General features: G+C 37.9%; 1 protein-coding gene across 7 annotated transcripts in view; it reads left to right on the plus strand.

The window, feature by feature from the left end:
* The window catches only part of auts2a (activator of transcription and developmental regulator AUTS2 a), a 718,963-nt gene that overhangs the window by 132,815 nt on the left and 559,563 nt on the right, over window positions 1–26,585 (plus strand). For all 7 annotated transcript variants that reach the window (XM_057820249.1, XM_057820252.1, XM_057820251.1 and 4 more), the window contains exon 3: window positions 6,039–6,248. In XM_057820249.1, coding sequence (XP_057676232.1) covers window positions 6,039–6,248 — 210 coding nt within the window. The remainder of the gene's footprint in view (window positions 1–6,038; window positions 6,249–26,585) is intronic.

Genomic DNA, 26,585 nt, shown 5'->3' on the forward strand with positions numbered 1-26,585 from the left:
GGACATATGATGAGCCATTCAAGGTTTCTACCTGTTTCGTGACATGAATTAAATCTGGATTGATAATTTGCATTTCATTGTAATGCTTCATCAACAGTTTCCCCAATTAATCAATTGTTATTTATGAAGCACATTTCTAGCACTAGGCAAACTCGTTGTGCTTTGTCCTTTACTCAACCTATTAGACGAGATGATGAAAAATACAGGGTCCACACTGTTATGTTGGCTGGAGGGTGTTACCAAAAAGCACAGCAACGAAGAGTCAGAAATGAAAAGAAGCCTGATGTGGGAAAATATTACATTATGCTTTTGTGATGTATGATTGCTTCTGTGACATAGATTGTAACAACTTCTATTGTTTTTCACCTTGTTCCCATAGTTAGGAGACGCGCTTAAGAATCTCACAAGATAACTTGTTTTGCACCATAGTATTGTTTTACTACACTCCTGGGTCCCATAGTTACACGCCTGGGTCCCATAGAGATAACTTGTTTTGCACCGCTAATATTTGCCATTTGTTGGCATCTGTTGCAGCACAGCTCATTTGTCCCATGTGAAAAGCCCTTTTTCAAGGGGGCTGAACCAAAAGTAGCTTAAATGTTTGTGATTGGACGGGGGCGCGCCGCTCGGGGGCGGAAGTTGGCCTCTCCGCCTCCGAGGGGTGCGTCCTTATAAAACTGGACATTTCCGGGCGACCAGTGAGGTCTACCAGCGGGTCACGTACGGATCGCCTGGCTTTTGTCCTTTTGCCGCTTTACTGGAGTGTTGTTGGCTCCCCACTCTTTTGTCACGGTAAGCGATTTTCATTTCTAAGGGACAACTAGTTGTGCTGTAACGTAACGCGGGGATTCTGAGATTGACAAACTCAAATCTAGCATCACTTTACCATTTGTTTGCTTGTTTTTGATATTTGTTTGCTTGCTTTTGTGGGATTGTAATCAATAAATCTAATTTATTCTGCATTTTCTAATCAATAAACATCGTCTATTGAGCAAAAGTGTGCCTGTTACTGATTCACCGCGAACCTGGAAATTTCGGAAAACAGAGCCCGAGAGCGTGTTTATTAAAGTTAAAAAAAAAAAAAAAAAAAAAAAAAAGGAATTTGGTGAGGATTTGTGGCACTGCAGATCGGTCAACAGAGTTGGGAGGCCAAGATGGCTTGATGTTGTTGTGATAAAAGACTTAATTGGTCATAAAGTTAGTCAATTGAGTGGCCTGTACTTTACCATATGTGGTTAGGTGAAGATCTGCAGACCGGCCTCCTATAGTGCGAGGCAGTTGATTGTGAAGTGGAAGCAGGTGTGGAGTAGGCATGTGCCGGTATGAGATTTTGACGGTACGATAACCGTGAGCAAAAATACCGCGGTTTCACGGTATCACGGTATTGCAATTATAGCTCCAAAATATTGAGATGTATGGGTTTAAAAAAAAAAAAGCTTTTTTCCATTGATCAGTTTTTTTTTTCAGAACATATTTGCAAATTGGAACATGAATATAATGTGAAAATAAATTAATGTGAAAATAAATAAACTAACAAAAAATAACAAATATTTTATATAAAATTAAAATAAATAGAACCTAGACTATACCCACAGCCACAGCTCAAGTTGCTCAATATTAGAGCAAGAACAAAATAATTGCTATAAAAAAGTAAAAACACTTCTAAATAAAATTAAAAATATATACTGTATGACTTTTTTTGAGGGGGAGAAGCTGCAATTTCGCCATTTTCAGCCGCTGTGTCAACTCTCTTCTACATGATGTCATGCCTTTGTGTTAAAAAGAACAAAGAATTCATAAGTTAATAATTTAGTTAAAGATGTGTAAGTTAGTTTTATAAGTTAGTTAAAATGTAAATATGTTGAGGAAAGGTTTCATCTGAAACAAAAAGTGAGGAGTGAGACCTCCTTTCGCAATTAGCGATCTTTGACACGATCTTTTTTTTTTTTTTTTTCTCCCTCCTTCATTTAAGCTTGTTTCTCACTCAGCGGCTGTGAGACATGAAACGTCGACGAAGCTGCTCTCCCAGCTTAACCTAGGCTAACATTCGTCTTTGTAAGTTTTCGTTAGTTTGTCTATTGAATTTGAAAGGAAAATGTATGTTTTGTTTTTGGCGACCTTTTTCATGGTGCTACTGCTATCCTGTTGAACCTACTCACATGTGGAAAAATACAACTGTATAACGTTTTAAATGTATTCATTTGTATATTTCACCACAATTTGAGAGCTCAATAAATTGAAGAAAAGTACGCCTTGTGTTTGGAGGGTTTGTTTTTGGGTTTGCTGTTTAGCAGAATAGCGTCACTGACACTCACGGCAACAAACAGGGGAAGGGTGAGCGCTGCCGCACCAAGCCACTTCGGCTGCATTTTGGCACATGAAAAATAGCGAATACCGTACTAAGGTATGACGGAAAATTTTAGTGGTTTTGAAACTGCAACGTTTTCACACCACGGTAAACCGTGAAACCGGTAACCGGCACATGTCTAGTGTGGAGATTGGTGACAGGTGTGCAGAGCAGAGTGATTGAGGAAGGGGAGGAGCATGTGAAGGTGAAGAGTGAGCCGTAACACACACACTGCTATTCAAAAAACGAAAATTACAAAGTTTGACGGGACAAATCCAATTATTTTTTTGTTTGACACTGCCAAAACAATGCAGGTAGTCCTCGTTTTTTTGCATATATGTGTACTCACACATAAACCCAGATAGCAGAAAGACTTTGAAAAGATGTTGGATCAACATTCAACTGTTGATCTTATATTATTGAATCAACGTCACTTTTGCACCCTCAATTAATGTTGTTTCAATGTTGTAATCCTTACAAAACCTCAACGTCATTTCGATTCTTAATAATATTGGAACAACTCTGAATCAATGTTGTGTTTTTGACCAAAACGCCCGCTCATCCATAATTCAATGACTTCCAATCATATTTCCCATATCGTAAATCAATTATTTGTCAAAATTAGTTCATCAACTATGAAACAATGTTAACCCAACCGTCGCCTGACATACCATAGAATAATGTTGTTTCAACGTCACTTGACGTCAAAAATTTCTATGTCAACCATACTGATGATTTTGATGGAAAATCAACATTTATTCAATGTCAGTCTGCTATCTGGGAACATACACTGTAATTTTCAGACTACAAGGCGCACCTGGCTATAAGCTGCAACCCACCCAAAATTTGACATGAAAATAGCATTTGTTTATAGATAAGTCGCACTGGACTATAAGATGCAGCTGTCCTCACTGTATTATGGGATATTTACACCAAAAGGTTATTTGACAGCGACATAATAAGACTCATAAGACCGTGATAATTATGACATGACACTATCATTAGCAATAAGGAATGCTTATGACAGGTGTCATTTAGTATCATTCGGCAAATTCTCACTTTTGAATGGATGTAAAAGATCAGAGGTGGACATAAATGGAGTTAGTGACAAAAATTCCCAGATGACATTTAATGCCATCTATCATAAGCATTCATTAATGCCTATGACAGTGTCGTGTCATAATTATGACAATTTTTTTGAGTCTTCTTGACATCAGCGTCTTATGACTCTGATGTCAAGTAAAGTGTTACCTATTAGCCCAAATAAATCAACAAATAGAGCACACTGGACTATAAGCCACAGGATTTAAAATGAGGGGGGAAAAAATAGCGGCCTATAGTAATTACCGTATACATTCAATACGAAGAGAGAGTTGGTGACAATGAAATATATTCAGTCATATCCAATTGCAACCTTTCTTTATTGTTGATTCACTCTTCTCAGCCTGGTACAGGCCTACAAATTTATCCTTGTTTTCTGGTAGCTCTTTGGGTTTAACCATAGAGTTTGGGGTCCATGGAAAGGTGTCTTTTATCCATAAAAATAATTCAAATAGCTGTCATTAAGAAATCAAGAGCTATGTTTCGTTCGCCCGGAAGTGTGCTGCAAAGTAGGTGTGTGACAATACATCGAAATGCTGACGTTTCGGCATACTTTGTATCCTAAAAGATTATCAATATGCTCTAGCCGAGAATCGATATATTGTTTTATTTTCAATTGAAGGGATAAGAAATCTGTCTAAAATTTCAATGTAAACATGTGCATTTATTGAAGATTTAACCACAGTGCCTTTGCCTGACATGCAGCCCCATATAATCAAGGACTGAGGGAATTTTGAGGTTTTCTTCAAGGCAGTTATCTTTGTAAATCTCACTGGAACGACACCAAACTAAAGTTCTAGCATCATCACCTTGTCCAATGCAGATTCTTCACTCATCACTAAAAATAACCTTCATCCAGTCATTCACAGTCCGCGATTGCCTCTCCTTAGCCCATTGTGGTCTTGTTCTTTTCTGTTTAAGTGTCAATGATGGTTTCGTTTTAGCTTTCCTGAATGAAAATCCCATTTCCTTTTGGCGATTTTGCACAGTTCTGTCACATACCTTGACTCCAGCTTCCTCCCATTTCTTCATTTGTCTTATTGTACATCTTCTGTTTTCAAGACATATGGCCTTTAGTTGTTTGTCATGATGTTTGGATGTCTTCCTCGGTCTACCAGTACGATTAACTTTAACAACCTTGCCATGCTGTTTGTATTTGGTCCAGATTTTTGATACAGCTGACTGTGAACAGCCCATATCTTTGGCAACCATACGTGTAGCGTTACCTTCTTCAAGAAGTTTGATAATCCTCTCCTTGGTCTCAAGAGACATCTCTCTTGTTGGAGCCATGATTCTTGTGAATCCACTTGGTCCAGCAGCCCTCCAAGGTGTGATAACTGCACTGTTTTTAACAGCTGACTAACGAGTAGATCTAATCTGAGGCAGGGGCCCGATTAAGGGAAGGAAATTGACTGGGTGTGTCTGTATTTTCTACTCAAAATCGAGTGATTCTATATTTATTTCCCTGCACTTGCTCTATAAAAGTAACATTTACTGACCACCACAATGTTTTTTTATTTCTTTCTTTAAGTGTTTCTGAATGCCAAGGAGTTGCACTTTTGAACTAATTGATTATTTTCTTCAAGCTTTTTATTTGAATTTGTTCTACATAATAAAATGTCTGAATGAGTGCTCGTCCGAGACTGGTGATTCCATACTTTTTGCTAGGGGTTGTAGCACTGTTAGTGGCACTGAAACAGAGCATTCACAGCCAGCCTTCTTAGTTTTGGAGACATTTACAGATCAGTTTGTGTTCATTTCAGGGCATTTACAGGTCACTTCCTGTTGGTTTTTGAGTCACTTCCTATTCATTTGGGGACATTCCCAGGTCACTTCCTGTTCAGTAACCCAAAATTAACAGGAAGTGATCAGTAAATGCCCCCAAATCAACAGGAAATTACCCAGAAAGGTCAAAGACAAAATCAACAAGAAGACTAAAAGTCAATTGTATGTCTATTGTAGAATGATTTGAGTTGACAGGCAAACATAACTAATTAGGTGTATGATAAAAATTAAAGACCTTTGAAGTCATTTTAAGTGGGAAAAGCTGCACACTGTGGTTGACTGAATATTTTTTGTCTCACTTTATAGGGACAAACATTGTATGGACTTAAGAACAGGTGTAATATGTTGCAATTTCTTTGTGCCAGTGAGATTCCATGTACAGCTGTATTCTGAACTAAAGATGGTCTGCGAGTTTAGATTTTGGAGTCAAGTACACAAACCATTTGAATCAGCACTCAGGTTGAGCAATTTGCAAATGTCAGTGTGTAGGTCATTCTTTTATGTAGGCATTTTCTGTTTTATGTTTGAGGCAAAAATAGTGGAGGATATTTAATGTGATTTAGTTTTTTAAATTTTTTTTAATTGAAATGTAAACTGGTTTTCCACATATTTGACAATGACACTTGTATCCAATTTATTTACCTTTCAAGTTACATATACTGTATGTTCAATTACAAATACACCTGATATGAGTGTTGATGTTTCAAATCCTCATACCACTAAAGATAAATGTGCCAGCTGTGATCACAAATAAAAATTATATTTATTTCTATCATAACCATGTCCTTTTCTTTTCCTTTTGTAGGAAAACCTGACCCTGAGGCCCCGAGGGCATAGAGTGAACCTGGCTGCGCCCCTGTGCAAGAAAAAGTCAGCCGGTGTCCCCAATGGCCTAAGCCTGGAGCCCTTTAAAAACAACTATCACCATCACCAGCCGTCAGATCAGGAGAACAATCCCCGTTTGGCACACGCACAAAGCAAAAAGAAGAAACACCTGAACAAGAAACGCGCAACGGTGAGTGTTGATATTATCTTTATGCTATAGTCTGTTTATTGGCACTTTTACTTTGGCACTCAGCTCAAAGTGGCTGTTTTACATACAGTAGGTGTTGTTTAGGCAGCTGGCTGAGTAATATCAGCTCTGATCAACTGAGAGCGCATTTATAACCTCTCTCATATCCATGCAGAGGCTTGCAGATGTATTTCTGACACTTTTGCTCTAAATCACTTACAACAATCACACCCACTTCTCACTCTCTCTCTGTCTTGCTCGCTCTCTTTTCACTTCCTCACACACAAACTGTATTTGCTGACACAAGCTAACACAAAATTTAGTACATGTTGGTTTGAAGGCAACTGTTTTGCATTTGACATCCATATTAAAATGGCAAACCTTCCACTTATTCAACAATCTATTACAAATTATCCAGATGGAAGACGTGTGTGTATATCCTGTGTGTACACAAGTACTGTATAATCAGCACATTAATGGAGCAATTTAGAATCAATTGAGATGCTTGATATTGAATGATTTATTGTGTGCAGATCGAGAGATATTATATAGTCTAGCTCAACTTGCTCTGACTAACCAAGCTGGAAAATGGTGCAAATCGAAGCCAGTGATTGACATGGCCTCACAGAGAGGCTGAAATATAAGCAGACTGAAGCAAATTTCTAACTTCCTACACTCTTTTGGAATTGAATTAATAGTTTCTATGGTTTAGGTAAGAAGAGAAGGCCTTACTAGTCCTCAGGGCCATAGATTAATTTATGGCGGAAAACACTCAGGTGACTTGAAGTTCCGCTCTGAGATCCCCAATTTGGCCAACTTTCAAAATTGTCCTATATGCATGTGTGATACATCATTGGAAAGCTTAAAATCTCAATTTTCTGGGGGAAGAAAAATTATTGAACAGGAGGGCTTTTCTTTTTTTTTTTTTTTTTTAATTTTTAAACAGCAAAACCCTATCTGGAGGTGAGAGCAGAATTACAGACGCCATGACTTTAACAAGATATTATCGCGTACTTACCTTATTTTGATCCAAATCTCTATGTAGCATGTATCACTGAGTGCCAAGACACAGCTGTGAATGGCCACAGTTGAATTTTTGGGGGATTTTATGGGTGAAACGTGGTAATTTAGCAAGGGTTGCGATGCAGAAATCGCAGACATCAAGGAGTTGTCAAGATTTTGTTTTTCATATATTTACCCTTTTAAACGTTTTTTTTCTCAATTTTTTTTTTGTTTGGATCGATTATTTAAAATTATTTAAAATGCAACTGTAACAAAAGAAAAAAAATACAATTAAGTGATAGTTATGAGGTAGATATCCGTGACTTTTTGACACACCATTTGTTTCATTGTGACATAATTTGTTGAAAAGTTTAAAATAGGTGAATGAATAATTTTATAAAGTTTTTTTTTTTTTTTTTTTTTTAACTAAATATGAGACATCAAGTAATGAGTCTAAGCTAAAAACGACAGACATTTTGAGTAATAAATTAATTAATTACCTTCGTTTTATGGCTGGGTTGAAACAAAAGCAGTTGTGCGACATCAGTAAACGGGGGTTTTCAGGGTAAAACGAAACAATTAGAAATAATTCGGGGGCTTAATGTGCCATGAATCTGCTATGGCAGCATATAGACATATTGTTCTATCAAACACAACAGTTATTTAGGCCTAATATACAACAGTTTCCTTTAAAGAGGAGTGCAAGAGCAGAAACTGCTCTTTCAGTCTTGTATTTGTTTTCCGGCATATACTGTATATACACTCAGGTGACTTGAAGTTTCCGCTCTTAGACCCCCAATTTGGCCAACTTTCAAAATTGTCCGATATGCATGTATGATACATCATTGAAAAGCTTAAAACCTCAATTTTCTGGGGGAAGAAACATTTTGAACAGGAGGGCATTTAAATAAATAAATAAATAAATTAAATAAACAGCGAAACCCTATCTGGAGGTAAGAGCATGAAAGAGCAGAATTAAAGACGCCATGACTTTAACGAGATCCAAAAACTCCATGTATAATGTATCACTGAGTGTCATGACACAGCTGTGAATGGTCACAGCTGGATTTTTGGGGGATTTTATGGGTGAAACATGGTAATATAACAAGGGTTGCAATATACAATATAGTATATTATTTGTAATTTAATTTAATTTAATTATTTATTTATTATTCATTAGGTTTAATTAATCTAAATGGTTGATCTCCAATTGCTATGCATATCTGGTGTTTCATTAAACTATATGTTTTCCTTTGTTGCACTCGGACTTGTTTGGCATCACGCCAGCGCTACATTTTGTTAGTTTTGAGCGTTGCGTTCATGTCGGGAACAGGGGGTGAACGCCAATTAACATTTCAAGTAGGTAAAGAAACTTGGCGATGGCCCCCCGTTAAGTCGCTAGTCACTATTAGCCCGCTAGCTAAATGAGCAGTGTTTGTTTTCACCACTGGACTGGTGCCACTAATAGCTGCCATTTTCCTTGTTGAATTGCTCAAAATTTGGACCTTATTTCACTCCGTTTTATTTGGCAGCCATTGAGGTATGTTTTTGAAAGCAAATATGTCTCTATTAGCTTACTTTATAGCATTATTGTACGCTCTGTCTTGATTGTATTTTCTAATTGTGTGTTCATAGTTTGACGGTGACAAATCAATAAATGTGAATTGTAAGAAGAACTGTGGTGTGATCGATGTTACCAGAGTAACCGGAGGAAGTAATATTGATCTAATATTTTTTTAACTTTATTGTATAAATATGATGTATAAAACATGGTATTGGATATTGATTTAGAGATTTATGGGGTATTTAGGGGTACTTACTGTAAAGGGTTAATTCTGACTTATGCGGACATTCTGGTTACTTGTTTGTGACCCAGGGACTACTTGTACACTGTTTAGCAGTTGGTAACCAAATTGTCGATGAGTTTGAGTTTGTCGCATGTTTTTGCACCCGAGTCAGTCATCTGATTTTGTCCCGATCCGAAACCGGGAAAAAAAAAGTTTTTATTCGAACAAAAGTTCCAAACATGTTACAGTACTGTACTTTTTACAGTACTTCCTCTCCCGCTTTTTCTGGGAGTGTGGCAGAGGATAAAACATATACATTTTTGTGTCTTTTGCAATGCTGTATTTCTCTATTATTTTGTTACCTTTTAGGCTTTGAAAAGTAAAATAGGAATTAACCCTAAATGATATTGGACAAAAAATAACATTGCGATATATACTTCCAAGACTGCACACTTACTTTTTGCATTGGTTGCATTGGTGGAACAAACTTTTTTTCTCAAGGTGCACCAGCACAAAATGTAGGCACTAGGCATGTGCCGGTATGAGATTTTCACGTACGATAACCGTGAGCAAAAATACCGCGGTTTCACGGTATCACGGTATTGCAATTATAGCTCCAAAATTTTGAGATGTATGGGTTTAAAAAAAAAAAAAAATCAATTGAACAGGATTTTTTCAAAACATATTTGCAAATTGGAACATGAATATAATGTGAAAATAAATAAATTAACAAAAAATAACAAATATTATATAAAATTAAAATAAATAGAACCTAGACTATACCCACAGCCACAGCTCAAATGCTCAATATTAGAGTAAGAACAAAATAATTGCTATAAAAAGTAAAAACACTTCCAAACAAAATTAAAAATATATACTGTATGACTTTTTTTTGAGGGGGGAAGCTCAAGTGAAGTTTCACCATTTTCAGCCACTGTGTCAACTCTAGTCTACATGATGCCATGCCTTTGTGTTAAAAAGAACAAAGAATTCATAAGTTAATAAGTTAGTTAAAAATGTATAAGTTAGTTTTATAAATTAGTTAAAATGTAAAGATTGTTGAGGAAAGGTTTCATCTAAAAAAAAAAAAAAAAAAAAAAGTGAGGAGTGAGACCTCCTCTCTCAATTAGCGATCTTTTTCTTTCCCCCCTGCATTCAAGCTTTTCTCTCACTCAGCGGCTGTGAGACATAAAAGAAGCTGCTCTCCGAGATTAGCCTAGGCTAACATTCGTCTTTGTAAGTTTTAGTCAGTTTGTATATTGAATTTGAATGTGTGTTTTGTTTTTGGCGAACTTTTTAATGGAGCTACTGCTATCCTGTTGAACCTAATCACACGTGGAAAAATACAATTGTACATCGTTTTAAATGTATTTATTTGTATATTTCACCACGATTTGAGAGCTTAATAAATTGAAGAAAAGTACGCCTTGTGTTTGGAGGATTTGTTTTTGGGTTTGCTGGCTGTTTAGTGACACTCACAGCAACAAACGGGAAGGGGTGAGCGGTGCCGCACCAAGCCACTTCGGCTGCATTTTGGCACATGAAAAATAGCGAATACCGTACTAAGGTATGACGGAAAATTTTAGTGGTTTTGAAACCGCGACGTTTTCACACCACGGTAAACCGTGAAACCGATAACCGGCACATGTCTAGTAGGCACACCCACATTCTTCATTGGATCACCTTTAATGCCATACTTTAGTCACTTGCCATAACGTTAATATACAAGTAGTCCTCGGTTTACGAACGAGTTCCATTCCTACGCTGGCGATGTAACCCAGATTTCCACGAAAATCAGAGTTGACACGTTAAATACCTCAAAATACTCTAAAAAATATTAGGGCTGTCAAACGATTACATTTTTTAATCGCGTTCATCACAGCTTTAAAATTAATTAATCGTAATTAATCGCAATTCAAACCATGGAAAGATAAGACACAAGACGGATCTATACATTCAACATACTGTACATAAGTACTGTATTTGTTTATTATAACAATAAATCAACAAGATGGCATGAACATTAACATTCTGTTAAAGCGATCCATGGATGGAAAGACTTGTAGTTCTTAAAAATAAATATTAGTACAAGTTATAGAAATTTTATATGAAAACCCCTCTTAATGTTTTCGTTTTAATAACATTTGTAAAACTTTCACTCTAAAAATAAACTAGTAGCTTGCCATTGTTGATGTCAATAATTACACAATGCTCATGGTGCTCAAACCCATAAAATCAGTCGCACCCAAGCGCCAGCAGAGGGCGACAAAACACCAAAAAACACAAGTAACAAGTGGACATAACACTCTGCTGTCATTTTAATCTGTTTGAGCGGGGCATGTGCGTTAATTGCGTCAAATATTTTAACGTGATTAATTTAAAAAATTAATTACCGCCTGTTAACGCGATAATTTAGACAGCCCTAAAAAATATACATATACATATCCAAAAACGTGTTAAACGTCATTTTACTATCCTTGCCAAAACTTTGGAGCTAAGTCCTAGCTAGACTGTGAGTTAAGCTCCGAAATAACAATGTCAGACGTCCGTGTGGTTTGCGGACTTTATTCAGCTGCTCATTACGAAAGCACTTGCAGAATGAAACTAAAGTAAAATCAAATGAAATCAATCCCAGCTTCAATAACAGCAATTCAAATTTGCTTTTACAAGTAGATGCTGATGCAGCAATAACAAACGATTAGCATGCATCAGTTAACGTCCCCACATCATCAAAACAAATCACGTAAACTCGCCTCAAGTATTCGACCACAATTGAAAAAGCACAATAAACAATACCAAAAAGCTTAAATACAGCCGTCGCCTGTGGATGCTTCACAAGCAACAAATGTGCATGCAGGCTGTCACCTCTGTCACTCGGCTGCTCTGTGTGTGTGGAGTGGGTGGGCGTCTGTAAATGCACTCGCTTCCTGCGCCAAAATAAAAGCATGCATTACCAAACAAACTCAACATGTAAAAGAAAAAAAAAACAACAACAAAAAAACGACGAGACGCAGGCGTCGTAACGTCAAATTCGCGTTATTCGGGGGACTACCTGTAATTCATATGAGTGAGTTCAATCAAGTTCACTCGAGGTTTGACCGTCACGCTGCCAACAACAGCCTATAGACAACAAAAATTGACTGAACAATGATTAACTAATTCATGCCTTTGATTGTAGCGCTACCGAGCCTTCACTTGCCAGATGAAAGCTACAAACCTGTCAATCATCGTAGCAATAGCAGTACCAAACAACAGCTGCACTGGTGATCAAGAAAAGCAGCAGGAGGGAAAGTGAGAGGCTGTATGAGCATGAAGCACCGGATCCGGATTCACCGGATTCCGATCCTCTGAAAATTGGCGCAATCTGCCCGATTTCCAACCATGTGATCGAATCAGGACATCCTTAGTTTCTTTGTAGATAAAACTCAATGAATCAATGATGACAGCCAGACTAAACTTTGAAGAAAGAATATTCATTTTCAAATGTTACTGGAAGTATGAACACAAGTTATCATCTGTAAAAGGGTGTATATTTTTTTATGGACACCCTGTACATATATAGATTGCAGATTAATGGTTGAGCAGTTAAAAAACTTACCTGCATCTCCCTTTTTTGTTCATTCTGAAGCAGAATAATCATCCATTTTCTGTGGTTTTACTCTTCATAAATGTTAAGATATTGTCCTCCCACAAGGTTACTTTTTAAATGTCAGAAGGTTGTTTCAAGTTTAAGTTTGCCATTAGGAAGCTACAGTCTGAAGCGAATGAGCCTCTTATCAACCTTTGCTTAGCTCTGACTTTAAAAGGTAAGAGAGAGAAGTGCTGGCGTTGACCAAAACTGAGGGTGTGATTGCCTCCAGAATAATTCCTGCTCATCTCTGGTGCAGTGACAATATATTCCAATTTTGTAGCCGGTACTTTAAATTCAATAGACTTTGATTTTTAAAATGTTTACATATTTAAATATGTATTTTTACTTTTTAAATGCAAGTTGAGATGCTTCCAAAACCCTACAGCACTTTGAACATGGCTCATGATGACATTGTTAGTTGGTACCCACGGGTAGAGGCTTTGTTTTTGTGGTTTGAGTCTACAGAATGATGTTGTGCTCTTTGGCTCACCGATGTTGGTGCGTGGGCCTATGTTGTGTGCTGCTTTGTACAGTGGCTCGATCGGACAGAGGGGCGTGCTGTGAGGCCCATCTGCTCTCTGGCAGTGGGAGATTTAGGAGAAAAGCAAGGAAGACCACCACCCCCGCATATCTTGGTCTAACGTTCTGCCTGTTTGTCTTGTATCTGTCTGTCACAGGACTTTTCGTATGTTTGGACCGTCATTAAAATATAAAATTCATTCAGCCATAACTAGGAAACGTCTGTCTCACATGAAAGCTCTTTATATTCTGTTGGGAATAATGAAAATGTTACTAATTACGGTCCTTCTTCCCAAAACTTTGACATAAGTAGTTGCACTGAATGCAAGCTCCACCAATACTGTCATTTAACTGATAAGGTGCCTCCTTTTTTGCTACTGTCATTCGGGGCTGAAATATCACAAAATAAGAATGCAGACTACTTAATAGATTATTTATAAACCACCTGAAGGGCTCAAAATATCACTTAATTTGTCTTCTTCTTCTTGGTAAGAGCACTAAATAAAATGGCTAATCCTCAGTTAGTTGGGGACAGATTACAATGAAATTTGGTAGATGCAGCAGTCAGAGGTGGGTAGAGTAGGCAAAAATGTACTCAAGTAAGAGTAAAGTGACTTCAAAATAATATTAGTCAAGTAAAAGTAAAAGTAGTCATACAAAAATGTACACAAGTACAAGTAAAAAAAAAAATATTTGGTGGAAAAAATACTCAAGTCATGAGTAACAGTGTGAGTAACTGCTTACTTTGATTTATTTTTTTTTTAAATTGGCATTTTTTTTCTCAGCACAAAGCTATAAATATGAACAGTTATTATATTGTGCTATGACCTATTACATAACAACATTAAGCCAAAGAAAAAAAAGAAAAAAAAAAGAAAAGAAAAACAGGAGTGAAGCATCATTCGTCCCAAAGGCGGCAAGGCAAGGCCAATTTATTTATACAGCACAATTCAACACAAGGCAATTCAAAGTGCTTTACATCACATGAAGATCTTAAAAATCACATTAACATCAATAGAACGTAAAAAAATAGACAATCGAAATGGGAAATAAAATCATACATAAAAATTGCATTTAATCATGAATAGAATAAAAAAATAAAAAATAAAACAAATACTACTACTACTGCTAATAATTTAAATCAGCAATGGAGATAAGAATAGAAAGCAAATAGAATGAAATATATAAACAGTTATGGATATGCAGTGCTAAACAAAGCGTTTTTAGCCCTGATTTAAAGGAGCTAACACAGCATTTTTATTGTCACCTTAAATTACTGGCAAACGGAGGTCGGAGGAGATGGCCATCTTCTGGAGGATTGTCAAGATCGTAGGTCCGGCTGTATTGTCTAACCAGTTCACCCACACCACGCTCATATTTTACAATTGTTTCTTTCTTCATTACAATGGTAAGCATCACCTTCTTCCTGTGACGCATGATGATTTCTCTCACAAGAAAATCAATGAAATTGATACGCTGTCGTAAATCGTTGTTTCGAGCATTTCGTCAAATGTTGAGACAGATAACGAGTCAAATTTTACATCTTATGTCGAAAAAATCAAATGTTGATGTGTTCGTAGGTCGAGGTACCACTGTACATACACAAACACAAAGATTCATCCATCCCTTGTCTTTACCATTTATGCTCACTCGGTTCACCGGTTAGCTGGCGCTTACTGGACTTGGACCTTTGGTTTTTTTCTCTATGTATCCTTCAGAGGAAGACAAAGGAAGAGAAGAAAATGTTACTAAATTTCACAAATATTGTCATTATGTTCAACTTTAATTTCTTGATTTTTGGTTAAAATTTACCAACTTTTAGATGTATGGGTTTAAGTGCAATTAGTAATTCTGTATTTACTTAAAGTAAATGGAATAATCTGACACATTAATCTGTTAACTAGTCTTTAACCCTGAAAACAAGATGGAGACAATTATTTGACTAGATTTAAGAAAAATAATCTAAATAAAATGTTATAAATTTGCGGTGTACATATTTTTGGGAAGCAAAAGTTAAATCTCGTCTTTCGAATTCAAATTGAATCTTGAAGCACTGGCAGATAATTTGACTTAGTTTTAGTAGATTTGCACTGAAAACAAGGGAAATTAACTAGTTTAAAGTTTTTTTGTTTTTGCAATGCAGGCAGTGTCCCTGTTTCTGACAGCTATTGTTATACAAACATCCGTATGTCACCCTCTTATCTGTGTCCTATCTTTGATCCCTGGCCCTTCTTCTCCTTGACTCATCTTAATGGGTAGCTCCTTACATCCCAATGCCGAATAGAAAATGCATACTTAAGACCAGCTAAAGGCAGTATTGCCATTCATCATAAGTCACTTACCTTGGCTTGGCTGAACTCTTTCCGTGGCTCCGGTTGGAATAAATTTAAAATAAAGATGCTAGTGGCAGGTCCGGCTGACTAAGTTGGTTACTGTTGAATGTGTATTTGTGTGGAAATGGCTTTAGAGCCAAAGATACAGATGGTACAATAACATCATTGCGTCATGTATCCAATCAAATTCCTGAAGGCATTCATGCCTGGGGAAATGAAAGTACATGGACATCAAACAGAGGACAGTCTGTATCACGTATGGTGTGATGGATATGTGTAGTGGAGTGAATCCAAAAAAAAAAAAAAAACAACAACAAAAAACATTAACCATAATTACTTCATCTTTGTTGTGCTCATGTCATGATCAAACTTGAATTCGGTCAGAATGATATGATTCCTAATCCCCACAGAAAACGTTTACCCCTCTTATAACCATATCCACCGAGCCCGTGAAAGATTTCAAGTCAAGTAATGTCCTTGACTGTCAGATAAGATGGTAAGGCTATTCCTTTGGGGCATCAGTTAAGTGGATAATTGCTTTGTCACAGTGAAGATTCTTAGCAGTGTGGATGAAATCAAATCCAATTGTAACGTTACGCTTGGATTTGTGGTTGTTGGGACACACTAACAACATTCGTTAAAAATGGATGTCAAACTTTGGGCCTGTTATGGTGTGTGTAATTGTACGACCCCCACCCCCACCCCACCCCCATCATTACATGGTACACCCAGTATTATTTGGTGCAATGTACTGGTCCTTCTAAAAAAATTAGCATATTGTGATAAAGTTAATTAATTTCTGTGATGTACTGATAAATATTACTTTCATATATTTTAGAGCCATTACAGACAAATGAAGTAGTTCAAGCCTTTTATTGTTTTAATATTGATGATTTTGGCAAAAAAGTCAAGAAAAAACAAAAATCCCTATCTAAAAAAATTAGTATATCATGAAAAGGTATTCTAAAGAAGCTACTGACCTATTTATCTGAATCAACGAATTAACTCAAAACCCCTGCGAAAGATTCCTGAGGCTTTTAAAAACTCCCAGCCTGGTTCATTTACTCAAAACCGCAATCATGGGCAAGACTGCCGACCTGACTGCTGTCCAGAAGGCCATCATTGACACCCTCAAGCAAGAAGCTAAGACACAGAAAGACATTTCTGAGCGAATAGGCTGTTCCCAGAGTGCTGTTTCAAGGCACCTCAGTGGGAAGTCTGTGGGAAGGAAAAAGTGTGGCAGGAGACGCTGCACAACCAGAAGAGGTGACTGCACCCTGAGAAAGATTGTGGAGAAGGGCCGATTCCAGACCTTGGGGGACCTGCAGAAACAGTGGACTGAGTCTGGAGTAGAAACATCCAGAGCCACCATGCACAGGCGTGTGTGAAAGCGCCTGACCTGGGCTACAGAAAAGCAGCACTGGACTGTTGCTCAGTGGTCCAAAGTACTTTTTTCAGATGAAAGCAAATTTTGCATGGCATTCTGAAATCAAGGTGCCAGAGTTTGGAGGAAGACTGGGCAGAAGGAAATGCCAAAATGCCTGAAGTCCAGTGTCAAGTGCCCACAGTCAGTGATGGTCTGGGGTGCCATGTCAGCTGCTGGGGGTTTTGGTATAATGTGTTTTATCAAGGGCAGAGCTAGCTATCAGGAAATTTTGGAGCACTTCATGCTTCCATCTGCTGAAAAGCTTTATGGAGATGAAGATTTAATTTTTCAGCAGGACCTGGCACCTGCTCACAGTGCCAAAACCACTGGTAAATGGTTTACTGACCATGGCATTACTGTGCTCAATTGGCCTGCCAACTGTCCTGACCTGAACCCCATTGAGAATCTGTGGGGATATTGCGAAGAGGAAGTTGAGAGACACCAGACCCAACACTGTGGATGAGCTTAAGGCCGCTATCAAAGCATCCTGGGCCTCCATAACACATCAGCTGTGCCACAGGCTGATTACCTCCATGCCACGCCGCATTGATCAGTCATTTCTGCAGAAGGATTCCTGACCAAGTATTGAGTGCATAGCTGATATAATTAATTGGAGGTTGACTTTTTTTGTATTAAAAAAATTTTTTTTGTATTGGTCGCATGAAATATGCAAATTTTTTGAGATAAGGATTTTTGTTTTTTCTTGACTTTTTTGCCAAACTAATCAATATTAAAACAACAAAAGGCTTGAAGTTCTTCAGTTGTTTGTAATGAATCTAAAATATATGAAAGTCTAATGTTTATCAGTACATTACAGAAAATAATTAACTTTATCACAATATGTTACGTTTATCACAATACCTTACGTTTTTCTGGTATTTGAGTGTTTTTGTTTTGTTCTCGACTCTCTTCCTTTCGCTTAGGTTAGTATTATTGATTCCCATCGACCTACTGTTACTGACCCATTGTGTTATTCCGCCTTTTTCGCGATTGCGTGTGTTTTTGTTTGTATTTAATAAACCCTTGAACGTTCCCTCTTTTGTTTTTTGCTTTGAGGTACAACCTTGTTTCCGCAGTTGCGGACCCTAACATCGGCAACAAAATAAACCACACATTTCTAAAGATGGACGATGGTGTTACGTTCCGTGAATGCGGAATACAAGATTGGACTCCAAGAGCAAACAACAATTGAGGGGGTGCGTTCAAGGGTTTAAAACAAACACGCTATCGCGGAAAAAAGGGGGAAATAACAAAATTGGTCCATGGCAAGAAGTCAACGGGGATCAAATAACACTAAACTAAGCGGTGGGCAGCGAGCAAATAAGATAATAAAAAAATAACCACACTCAATACCTACACAAGGTAGAGGAATCACAAAACAGAAACAAAGCTGAAGAACAAGCTAGCAAATCCAAGCAGCCTCAAAAGCGTCGAATGGCGATCAACAAGTAAATCTCTTGGCAACGTTGGCTTGGATCGCCGGCGTTATACACAAATGTTGATTAGCTGGAATTAGCTGCATGTGTGATGATGGGAACGCCCACACAGCCGGCTCTGTAACAAAACAAAATCTAACCTGGAGCAGAATGTGACAGATGGAGTCTCTTCCTTGACTCTACGATCCAGTAGCAATTAAATTTAGTTCTTTTCAGTTTAACTCTTTCTAGCTTGCTATGTTGATAATTGCGATGTTTGTTTGCTGCTTTTTGTCTTACTGCAAAGAAAGAAGAAGTGACGATCAGCCCGCCATGATAGTTACCTCATCCGCTATCGTGCTGTGACCCGGGAATTTAATGCTTGCTTTCATTTAAGCTTCGTCATGGGACTTTTTCCGGGCATTATACTAAGACACGACTCGTGAAATGTCCGCGTAATCGCCGTGTCAGTCGACCTGGGATATTGCTTTCACATACAAGGCCTACCCTTTTAAATTCGGGGCTTTTCACTGTATTTTGGCGCGTGTCAAAGGGTCAATACTGTCTGTCTAACAAGAAGTAAGTATTTAATGCTACTTTAAAAAAAAACTATTCTCTTTTTTTAACAGCCTCAAGATACACTTTCTTTTAAAGTGCCACCTAAGGGCGATATGGGGTCCCAGTTGTCACTGGCATGGCAGTTAAACAGAGCATTTTGATGCTCTTGGGCGAGGGAACACCACTGTGTTGGATCTTTATTAAAATCAAAGTCAGACAGGCAGACAGAATTTTACTTGAAGCAGTTACTGTCCACTTTTCTGCTTGTGCTCATTCCTGACAACCCAAAGTCAATTTGTGCAAAATTAAGTGTCTGCACTTTTAGCGAAGTCTCGACCACTTAAAGCGCAGGCCCCTTTCAGCTGTCATTCAAATCCTGGGCAGAAGGCCAGAGGTGTTTGAGGAAGCTTTTTATCTCGACTTTCCAGCCTCCATCAACGGCAGTCTATTTCAAGTCCCACTTACATCTCCAATCTGCTTGTGTTTACACATACCCCTACTGATGAATGTTGAAGATAGAGCAAACCCTTCTGGATTTTCATTCATTTTCCTGTTTTTCCTTTTTCTCTCACCAAGTGTACTATAAAATATGTTTGCGTATGAGAATCCTTGCCTTGGCTTTTAGAGATTTAGCTCTCCACTGAAAAGAAAGAAAAGCTTCCATGTACTCAACGAGCATAAGGTTGGTTTGTAGAGAGTCACTGAAAATTCTGAGAAGTAATTACCTTATTTTTCGGACAATAAATTCCATTTTGGAAGGGCAATTTTGATTTGGAATTTTTTGATTTAGCAGAAACAAAAAACAAACATTACACATTTAAGTGATATCCGTAAATTGGAGTTCACCAATCTACCGTATTGGCCCCAATATAAGACAGTGTTTTTTTTGCATGTAAATAAGACTGAAAAAGCGGAGGTCATCTTATATTCGCGGTCTAGACATTATACCCATTCACGACACTAGATGGCGCCAAATATCATTAAAGCGATGTTCTGTCATGACAGATCTCAGCTACTCTCCCCATTCACGACGCTAGATGGCGCCAGATATCATTGAAGCGATGTTCTGTCATGACAGAAATCTCTCAAATATATTGTTATAGTCATTTGTTTCAGATGTACTGTAATTATTTTCTGTATTAAAAAGTAATTTGGTGTTCAAAAAGTCTTTTTTCAAACTTGTCTTGAAAAAGAGGGGGTCGTCTTATAACCAGGGCCGTCTTATATTCGGGCCAATACGGTAAATCTGGTAGCATCACGTATCAACAGTTTTTCGGATAACTATAGCATAAAAAACAGCAGGCTGTAGACTGTCAGGGTGGGCGGCGGGTGGAAGCAGCCCCAGCCATGAAAAATGTGTGACTTATTGTCCAGAAAATATGGTAGTTTTAGTTCATTAATACTTTTCCCAAAATATGGTAATTGTAAACTAAGCTACTTCATGAGTAAAATTAGTTACCAGAGAATCTGACTTGATCCAGTCTAATTTTTTATAGGACCTTAAACAACAACTTTTAGAGATAATGTAGCCCCAAATTAATGTATTTTCTATATTTTCTTCATGGCCGAAAGCTTCAACAGTGAGTGCTTGTAACTGCATAAGATATAAGGTCACACAGCTTCCAGGCATAAACAATATACATCTAACTATATTTAAAAAATCTATAACTGTGAAAGTACATATTCCCTCAATGAAACATCCAAATATTTTCCTCTCTTTTTCATCCATTCTTTAACAGGCTGCTCCCACAGACATCTTCAGAGAAAGTCTAAAAGCAATTCTGGACCATTAAAAAAAAATTATATTGTACATAAAATGGGTAATACGTTTAAAATACTATTACCTTATTTTCCGCACTATAAGGTGCACCTAAAAGCCTTCAATTTCTCAAATATGACTGTGCGCCTTATAATCTGATGCGCCTTATATATTTATCAGTGTTGGTTATTCAGGGTATGACATTCCCTTTAGCGCAGTTCACATGAGCAACTTAAGTGTTATTATCCTGAACATCTATTACAGTGATCCCTCATTTTTCGCAGTTTACGGTGAGACCCTCCTGCGAAAATTGAAAATCCGTGAGGCGAAACCTATTTACATAAAAAAAAAATAATAATAATAATTATATTTAATATACAGGGGAGAACAAGTATTTGATACACTGCCAATGGGAAAACCCATATGTATATATATATATATATATATATATATATATATATATACAAACACACACACACACACACACACACAGGGTGTTCAAAAATGGTTGGCCCCATTCTAAATGCCCATCTCGGAAACTACTTGATGGATCTTAATGAAACTAAATACACTTTATGTTGAAGGTCATAAGTTTTATTGATTAAATCTACAAAGAAAAGAACAAATACTTGTTGGTTATATGACAGATTTTCATAAATGTTCAATGTGAGCGCCGCCTGTGACTCTGCACACATCGAGTGCCAAACTCTCTGTAGCATGTCTACGGTAACAATTTCCAGTGCAGCTGTAATTCTGTTTTGTTGTTTAGTTGTTGGCTTCTTTGCAAAATTTGTGAAGAAGGCACGCTGCACCATCTTCGGTGACTGAGTCCGAACATACTCTAACACGCAAATTGCCTTTTCTTTTGAAGTGAACGGCATTTCTTAACCTGAAAAGACAGAAATGCCAAACGTTACACACAAAAACTTGAAATGCTTTTACACAAGCTGTGAAAACGCACTGAGAGCAGTCCTGAGTCTCTACGAACTCCCGTTCTCGAGTTATTGCCTGCTTGCCCCGTGGGTGCCCTGCGCTTTTGCATCCCTAATTAAAAAAAAGGTACACTTCTTGACAAAGGCAAGGGGTTCCCCAGAACCATCTTTCCATGCCAAACACGCCGGTCCTAGCTGAAGTTACGTCGAAAAATAAGACCCCAGTACCTAAAAAATCTGCAAATAACTAAAACCGCAAATTTCAGCGTGAATTGGCGAGGGATCTCTCTATTATATCACTTGGCGCAACCCATTATGGGCGTTTTCGGGCATTTTTGGATGCACATACACCTATGGACCTCCAGGCATTGCACGGGGGGACGAATTGTAACTGCCAACTGGATTTTTTGCCAAAAATTTGCCACTTTGACACAGATTGACTGGCACAAATAACTTGATAACGGGAAATATTAGAACATTTTGTTGAGCTCACTTGGCTTTGTTCGTACAGAACAAATCTTGTTCAGGCAACTTTATGTCACCACTTCAGTTTAATAGAATAATTTTACTCCTGCAACATACTGTTTTGTTCCAGGTTTTCCACCCCACTCTTGTCTATCATTAAGGGGAAAGACCAAGTTGCCAAATGTGCATTTTTCCCCAGCTTATCTTGTACTTCCTTTTATTGGTTAGCATGTCACACTATTGTTTTATTGATTTCATCATGTACAAATTCCTGGATTTTAGTGCTTCACTCTCTAGCGGTAGTGTGACTGAATGCAACACCATGAAACTGAGTTTAATGAAGGATTAGGGTGTCAAATGCACAGTGCACCTTATTGATTTTTCTGTAATTGCTACATGCCATCTCTAATTGTTAGTTACAACTATCTCAGACAACAGGGTATGTCAAAATATGCAACTAAAGGGGAAAACGCATTACAATCTTGTTTAATGTAAACTTTATGCCTAAAATACCTGTCTTTAGTATTATTATTTTTGAACCATAAATTAGTGATGAACGATCATGCATTTTTCAACCGATACCGATAACCGATAATTTCCTCCTCATTCCAACCGATAACTGATAATGTCAAGCCGATAATTCTATGAAAAGATTTATGTAACATTTTAAAGTATACACAAGAGAAAATATTACCATGCAAAAATATAATTTATTGCTCTTTTTTCAACATCAAATGTGAACAAGTCGTAAATTCAACATCTAAATAATGACAGATTGTATGACATTGTGTAATGGTAAACCTTTGGCAACAATTACTTGAATACCTAAGTTGCACAAAAATGCCTTTGAAAGTAAGCCATTCCTAACATATATAACGTTACTACACTGCAAAAACACACCTCCTTAAAACTAGTCATTCCGGCAAATTGGCACCCGCGCCAGGCCTCTGTCTGGCTCGATGAGCGGAACCGGACTGGTGGCGGCTACTACGTTCGTAACGGATATCCGCCCGCCCCGGCCGGCTCACCGCGGCATATTCGGGGTCTGGCTTTGCTCCGGACGGAGGCGCACGGCGTGGGGGAACGCTCGAGAGACCCGCCTCGCCCTGACCTGCCAGACCGGCCAAAGCCGCAGGCTCTGTCGGAAGACGGCTACTTGTCGACTATCAGTTTCGTGCCGGTGTTTAGCATTAGATGGAGTTCACCACCCGCTTTGGGCTGAATGAGGACGCTTTTTTTCCGCCTCGTGAAACTTCTGCAGTGCATGTTTTGCTGATGGCGAGAGTGTCGTTTTTTTTTAATTTTTTAATTTTTTTTTACACAAATCCAGCCACGCCAGTGACCGCTGCCATTATCTCAAACTGCTCCTGCTGTGTAACTCCGCTTCGTCAACCCCTCCTCCCTCAGGGGCTTCAGAGAGGGGAGTGGTTGAGGAGGCAGCGGTGCTGAATTCTTCGGTTGTGCACATTTGGAGGCTAAATCAAGTATATAATTATCGGATTGCATTATCGGTCAAATTTTTTAAAATCTGGATTATCTGTGTGATGTCATAATGGCCATTATCGGCCGATAATTATCGGTAACCAATATTATTGTGTATCTTTACAGTACAGTTTGGATATTAGTCGAGAAGTAAAAAAAAAAAAAATCAAACAGATTCTGGACTTGATTAATGCTGAAATAAACTATAAGTAACATAATAACTAATAAATATAACCATTTTCTGAAGAATTTAATTTTGGGGTGGCCATCTCGATGAATTAAAGCATTCAAATCTACCGTATTTTTTGGACTATACGATGCACCTGAGTATAAGTCGCACCAGCCAAAGAATGTGCAATGAAAAAGAAAAAAAACATATATAAGTCTCACTGGAGTATAAGTCGCATTTTTTGGGGGAAATTTATTGGATAGAATCCAGCACCAAGAACAGACATGTCATCTTAAAAGGCAATTTAAAATACAATAGAGAACAACAGGCTGAATAGGTGGACGGTATTCTAACATTACATGACGCTAGAAGTTAGATCGGGCCTAAAAAATCCAGCCCGACCCGACAGGACCACGGCTATTAAAGCCCGATGCAGCCTGAGCCCGAACCCCGCCCCCCCAAATTTTATGTTTTATTTGTAGGTACAAGCCCGAAAACCCCCCCGAAATTTTATGTTTTATTTGTGAGGACTCAAGAGAAGGAGGATATGCGGGGATGCGATACGTGGTTGCGTTTTGTGTGATCACGTTTGTGACGATGCCAGTGCACATATGCCTAATGATAGCAAATTAAAGCCTGTCTTTTGTAACGAATTCTCCCAGTTGAACAAGACTGTAATATATCTTTTGTATTTGCGTGTCTGCTCTAACAGGTGGATAGTGGATTTGACATTTATTTTAATCTCCTCAAGTTGGCAGAAAAAAAACGCAAGTATATATCAATGTTTAAATTGTCTACATATTTTTATGATCATTATAAATGCATTTACACAACGAAATAACGCTGGAAAAGTTTGTTAGATATATTTTTTCGTCTGAGACCAAAGCACCATATTCATTTACGTTCGGCGAAGCCGACACAGGTAGCCCTTTCGCGGTAACAAATTTTAGTGTGCGATAATTATTCTCATAAATTATTGCGATATGCGATATTATTGCGCCCCCCCAATTTTTTTTTGTAACCAATTTACAATAACACAGTGAGAATACAGTATATATTAATAGATCAAGTACACCCATTTAAACGTGATAAATATTTACTATTGAATTCAAATACTGTATACTTTTTAAGAAATCACAACTAAAAACAATAGACCATGCCTCTTAAGATAAAAAAAACAACAATATTGATACCGCACAGAAACACAGAATAAATAAAATGTGTTTAAAAAAAAAAAAAAAAAAAAAAAAAATGCACTTAAAAACTTAAGCATTTAGGCAAATGAAAACTTTTCCCGTCATAGCTTCTGCAGTGGTGTTCCACAGGGATGCAACGATACAGTTAAGTCATGGTTCCGTACGATTTTTGATACGGGGGACACAATTTTCAATCCGATTCAATACATTTAATGCTCTGTTTTTTTTTTTTTTTTTTTTTTTTTGCTAACGAGCAAAAATTAAATTGCCATCATATAAACATGCATTTTAGTGCATAATATTTATGTGCTTACTTCTTACTGATCTGAATTTTTTTTTTTATAAAAGTGCTGAGAACGATCTTTACTGTTTGTAAAGTGAGGTAGGGCACACTGTTGATTGCTACAGCTCTCTTAGCAGCTAGGTTTACTACTTGAGCAAGACATCCTATTTGTGGTCCGAATCCATCTGTGTCACGTGGTGAATTAACAATATTTGCAACATTATCTATAGTCACTGGTATGGATTGATTTGGCCTTCTTAACTTCCATTCAGTCATGACAGTTTAGAATTCGTCGACGTAGTATATGGACTACGCGTCCCATAATCACTCTGGGCTCACGTAGCCAATGGCATGGAACGTAGCACATCTTGTTTGCCATTTCATGATATCTAGTGTGTGCGCGCATTAAAAAAGTTAGCAAGCGCTGCTGAAGTCACGTCTGCTCATTACTACACAACACCAGCATATGACAATCGACTTTCATAAACAGGACGAGTTTGAAGCAGCTGTTCGTTGTCAAAGCGAGGTTGTTCGTAGCAGCCAAGTCGGTAACAATGTTTTGGCGGACTTCGTTGTAAATATCGGGCGTTGTGCCGAAAAATAGCCACCCCGCGTGAAATGTCACTCCTGACGGGAGCGCCCACACGTCAACAACACCGGCGCGCCATTGATTGTCCACAGTCACTCCGGAGCACTGACGCGGCCGGTATACGTTGAACAATAGGATATAATGGGAACGATTGGCTCCGGCGCTAGTTTTTGCCGGACCTGGAACGAAGATGCATTTTGCGCAGTTGGTAACGAGGAATCCGTACTTTTGACAGCACGTCTGAGGCACGCGCGCACGCACGTGCACGCCAGGCGATAAATCACAGCGGAAAAATTACCGCCTTCATTTTTATTTATGGCGCGATAAATGGAATTATTGCATATTGCGACAGGCTTACACACTGGTTTCTGTATCTTCAAAAATCAATTTGAATCCTTTCCATGTCCCACTCTTACCACAGTTGTTTGCTTTTCAATTCTCCTGTCTTTAGTTTGTTTTTCACTCATATAGCTGCCCCATATCGAAAAGGAAATACCAGGATGCTCGCAGAGGGGAAGATTGAAAAGAGAGCGGGGCCACTGCGTTCACGTGCGTTTGGATAAATTTGGATAAAACAGAGAAGGCATGCATAGCGCCTTCTGTGTTTTATCCAAATTATTTATTTTATTTAACATCCATACTACGTTTTAGTATAAATATATGAATATTAGGGGTGTCAAACGATTAAAAATTTTATTCAAGTTAATTACAGCTTAAAAATTAATTTATCGTAATTAATCGCAATTCAAACCATCTACAAAATATGCCATATTTTTCTGTAAATTATTGTTGGA

This window comes from Corythoichthys intestinalis, chromosome 18 (assembly GCF_030265065.1).
Source record: "Corythoichthys intestinalis isolate RoL2023-P3 chromosome 18, ASM3026506v1, whole genome shotgun sequence".
Taxonomy (NCBI): Eukaryota; Metazoa; Chordata; class Actinopteri; order Syngnathiformes; family Syngnathidae; genus Corythoichthys; species Corythoichthys intestinalis.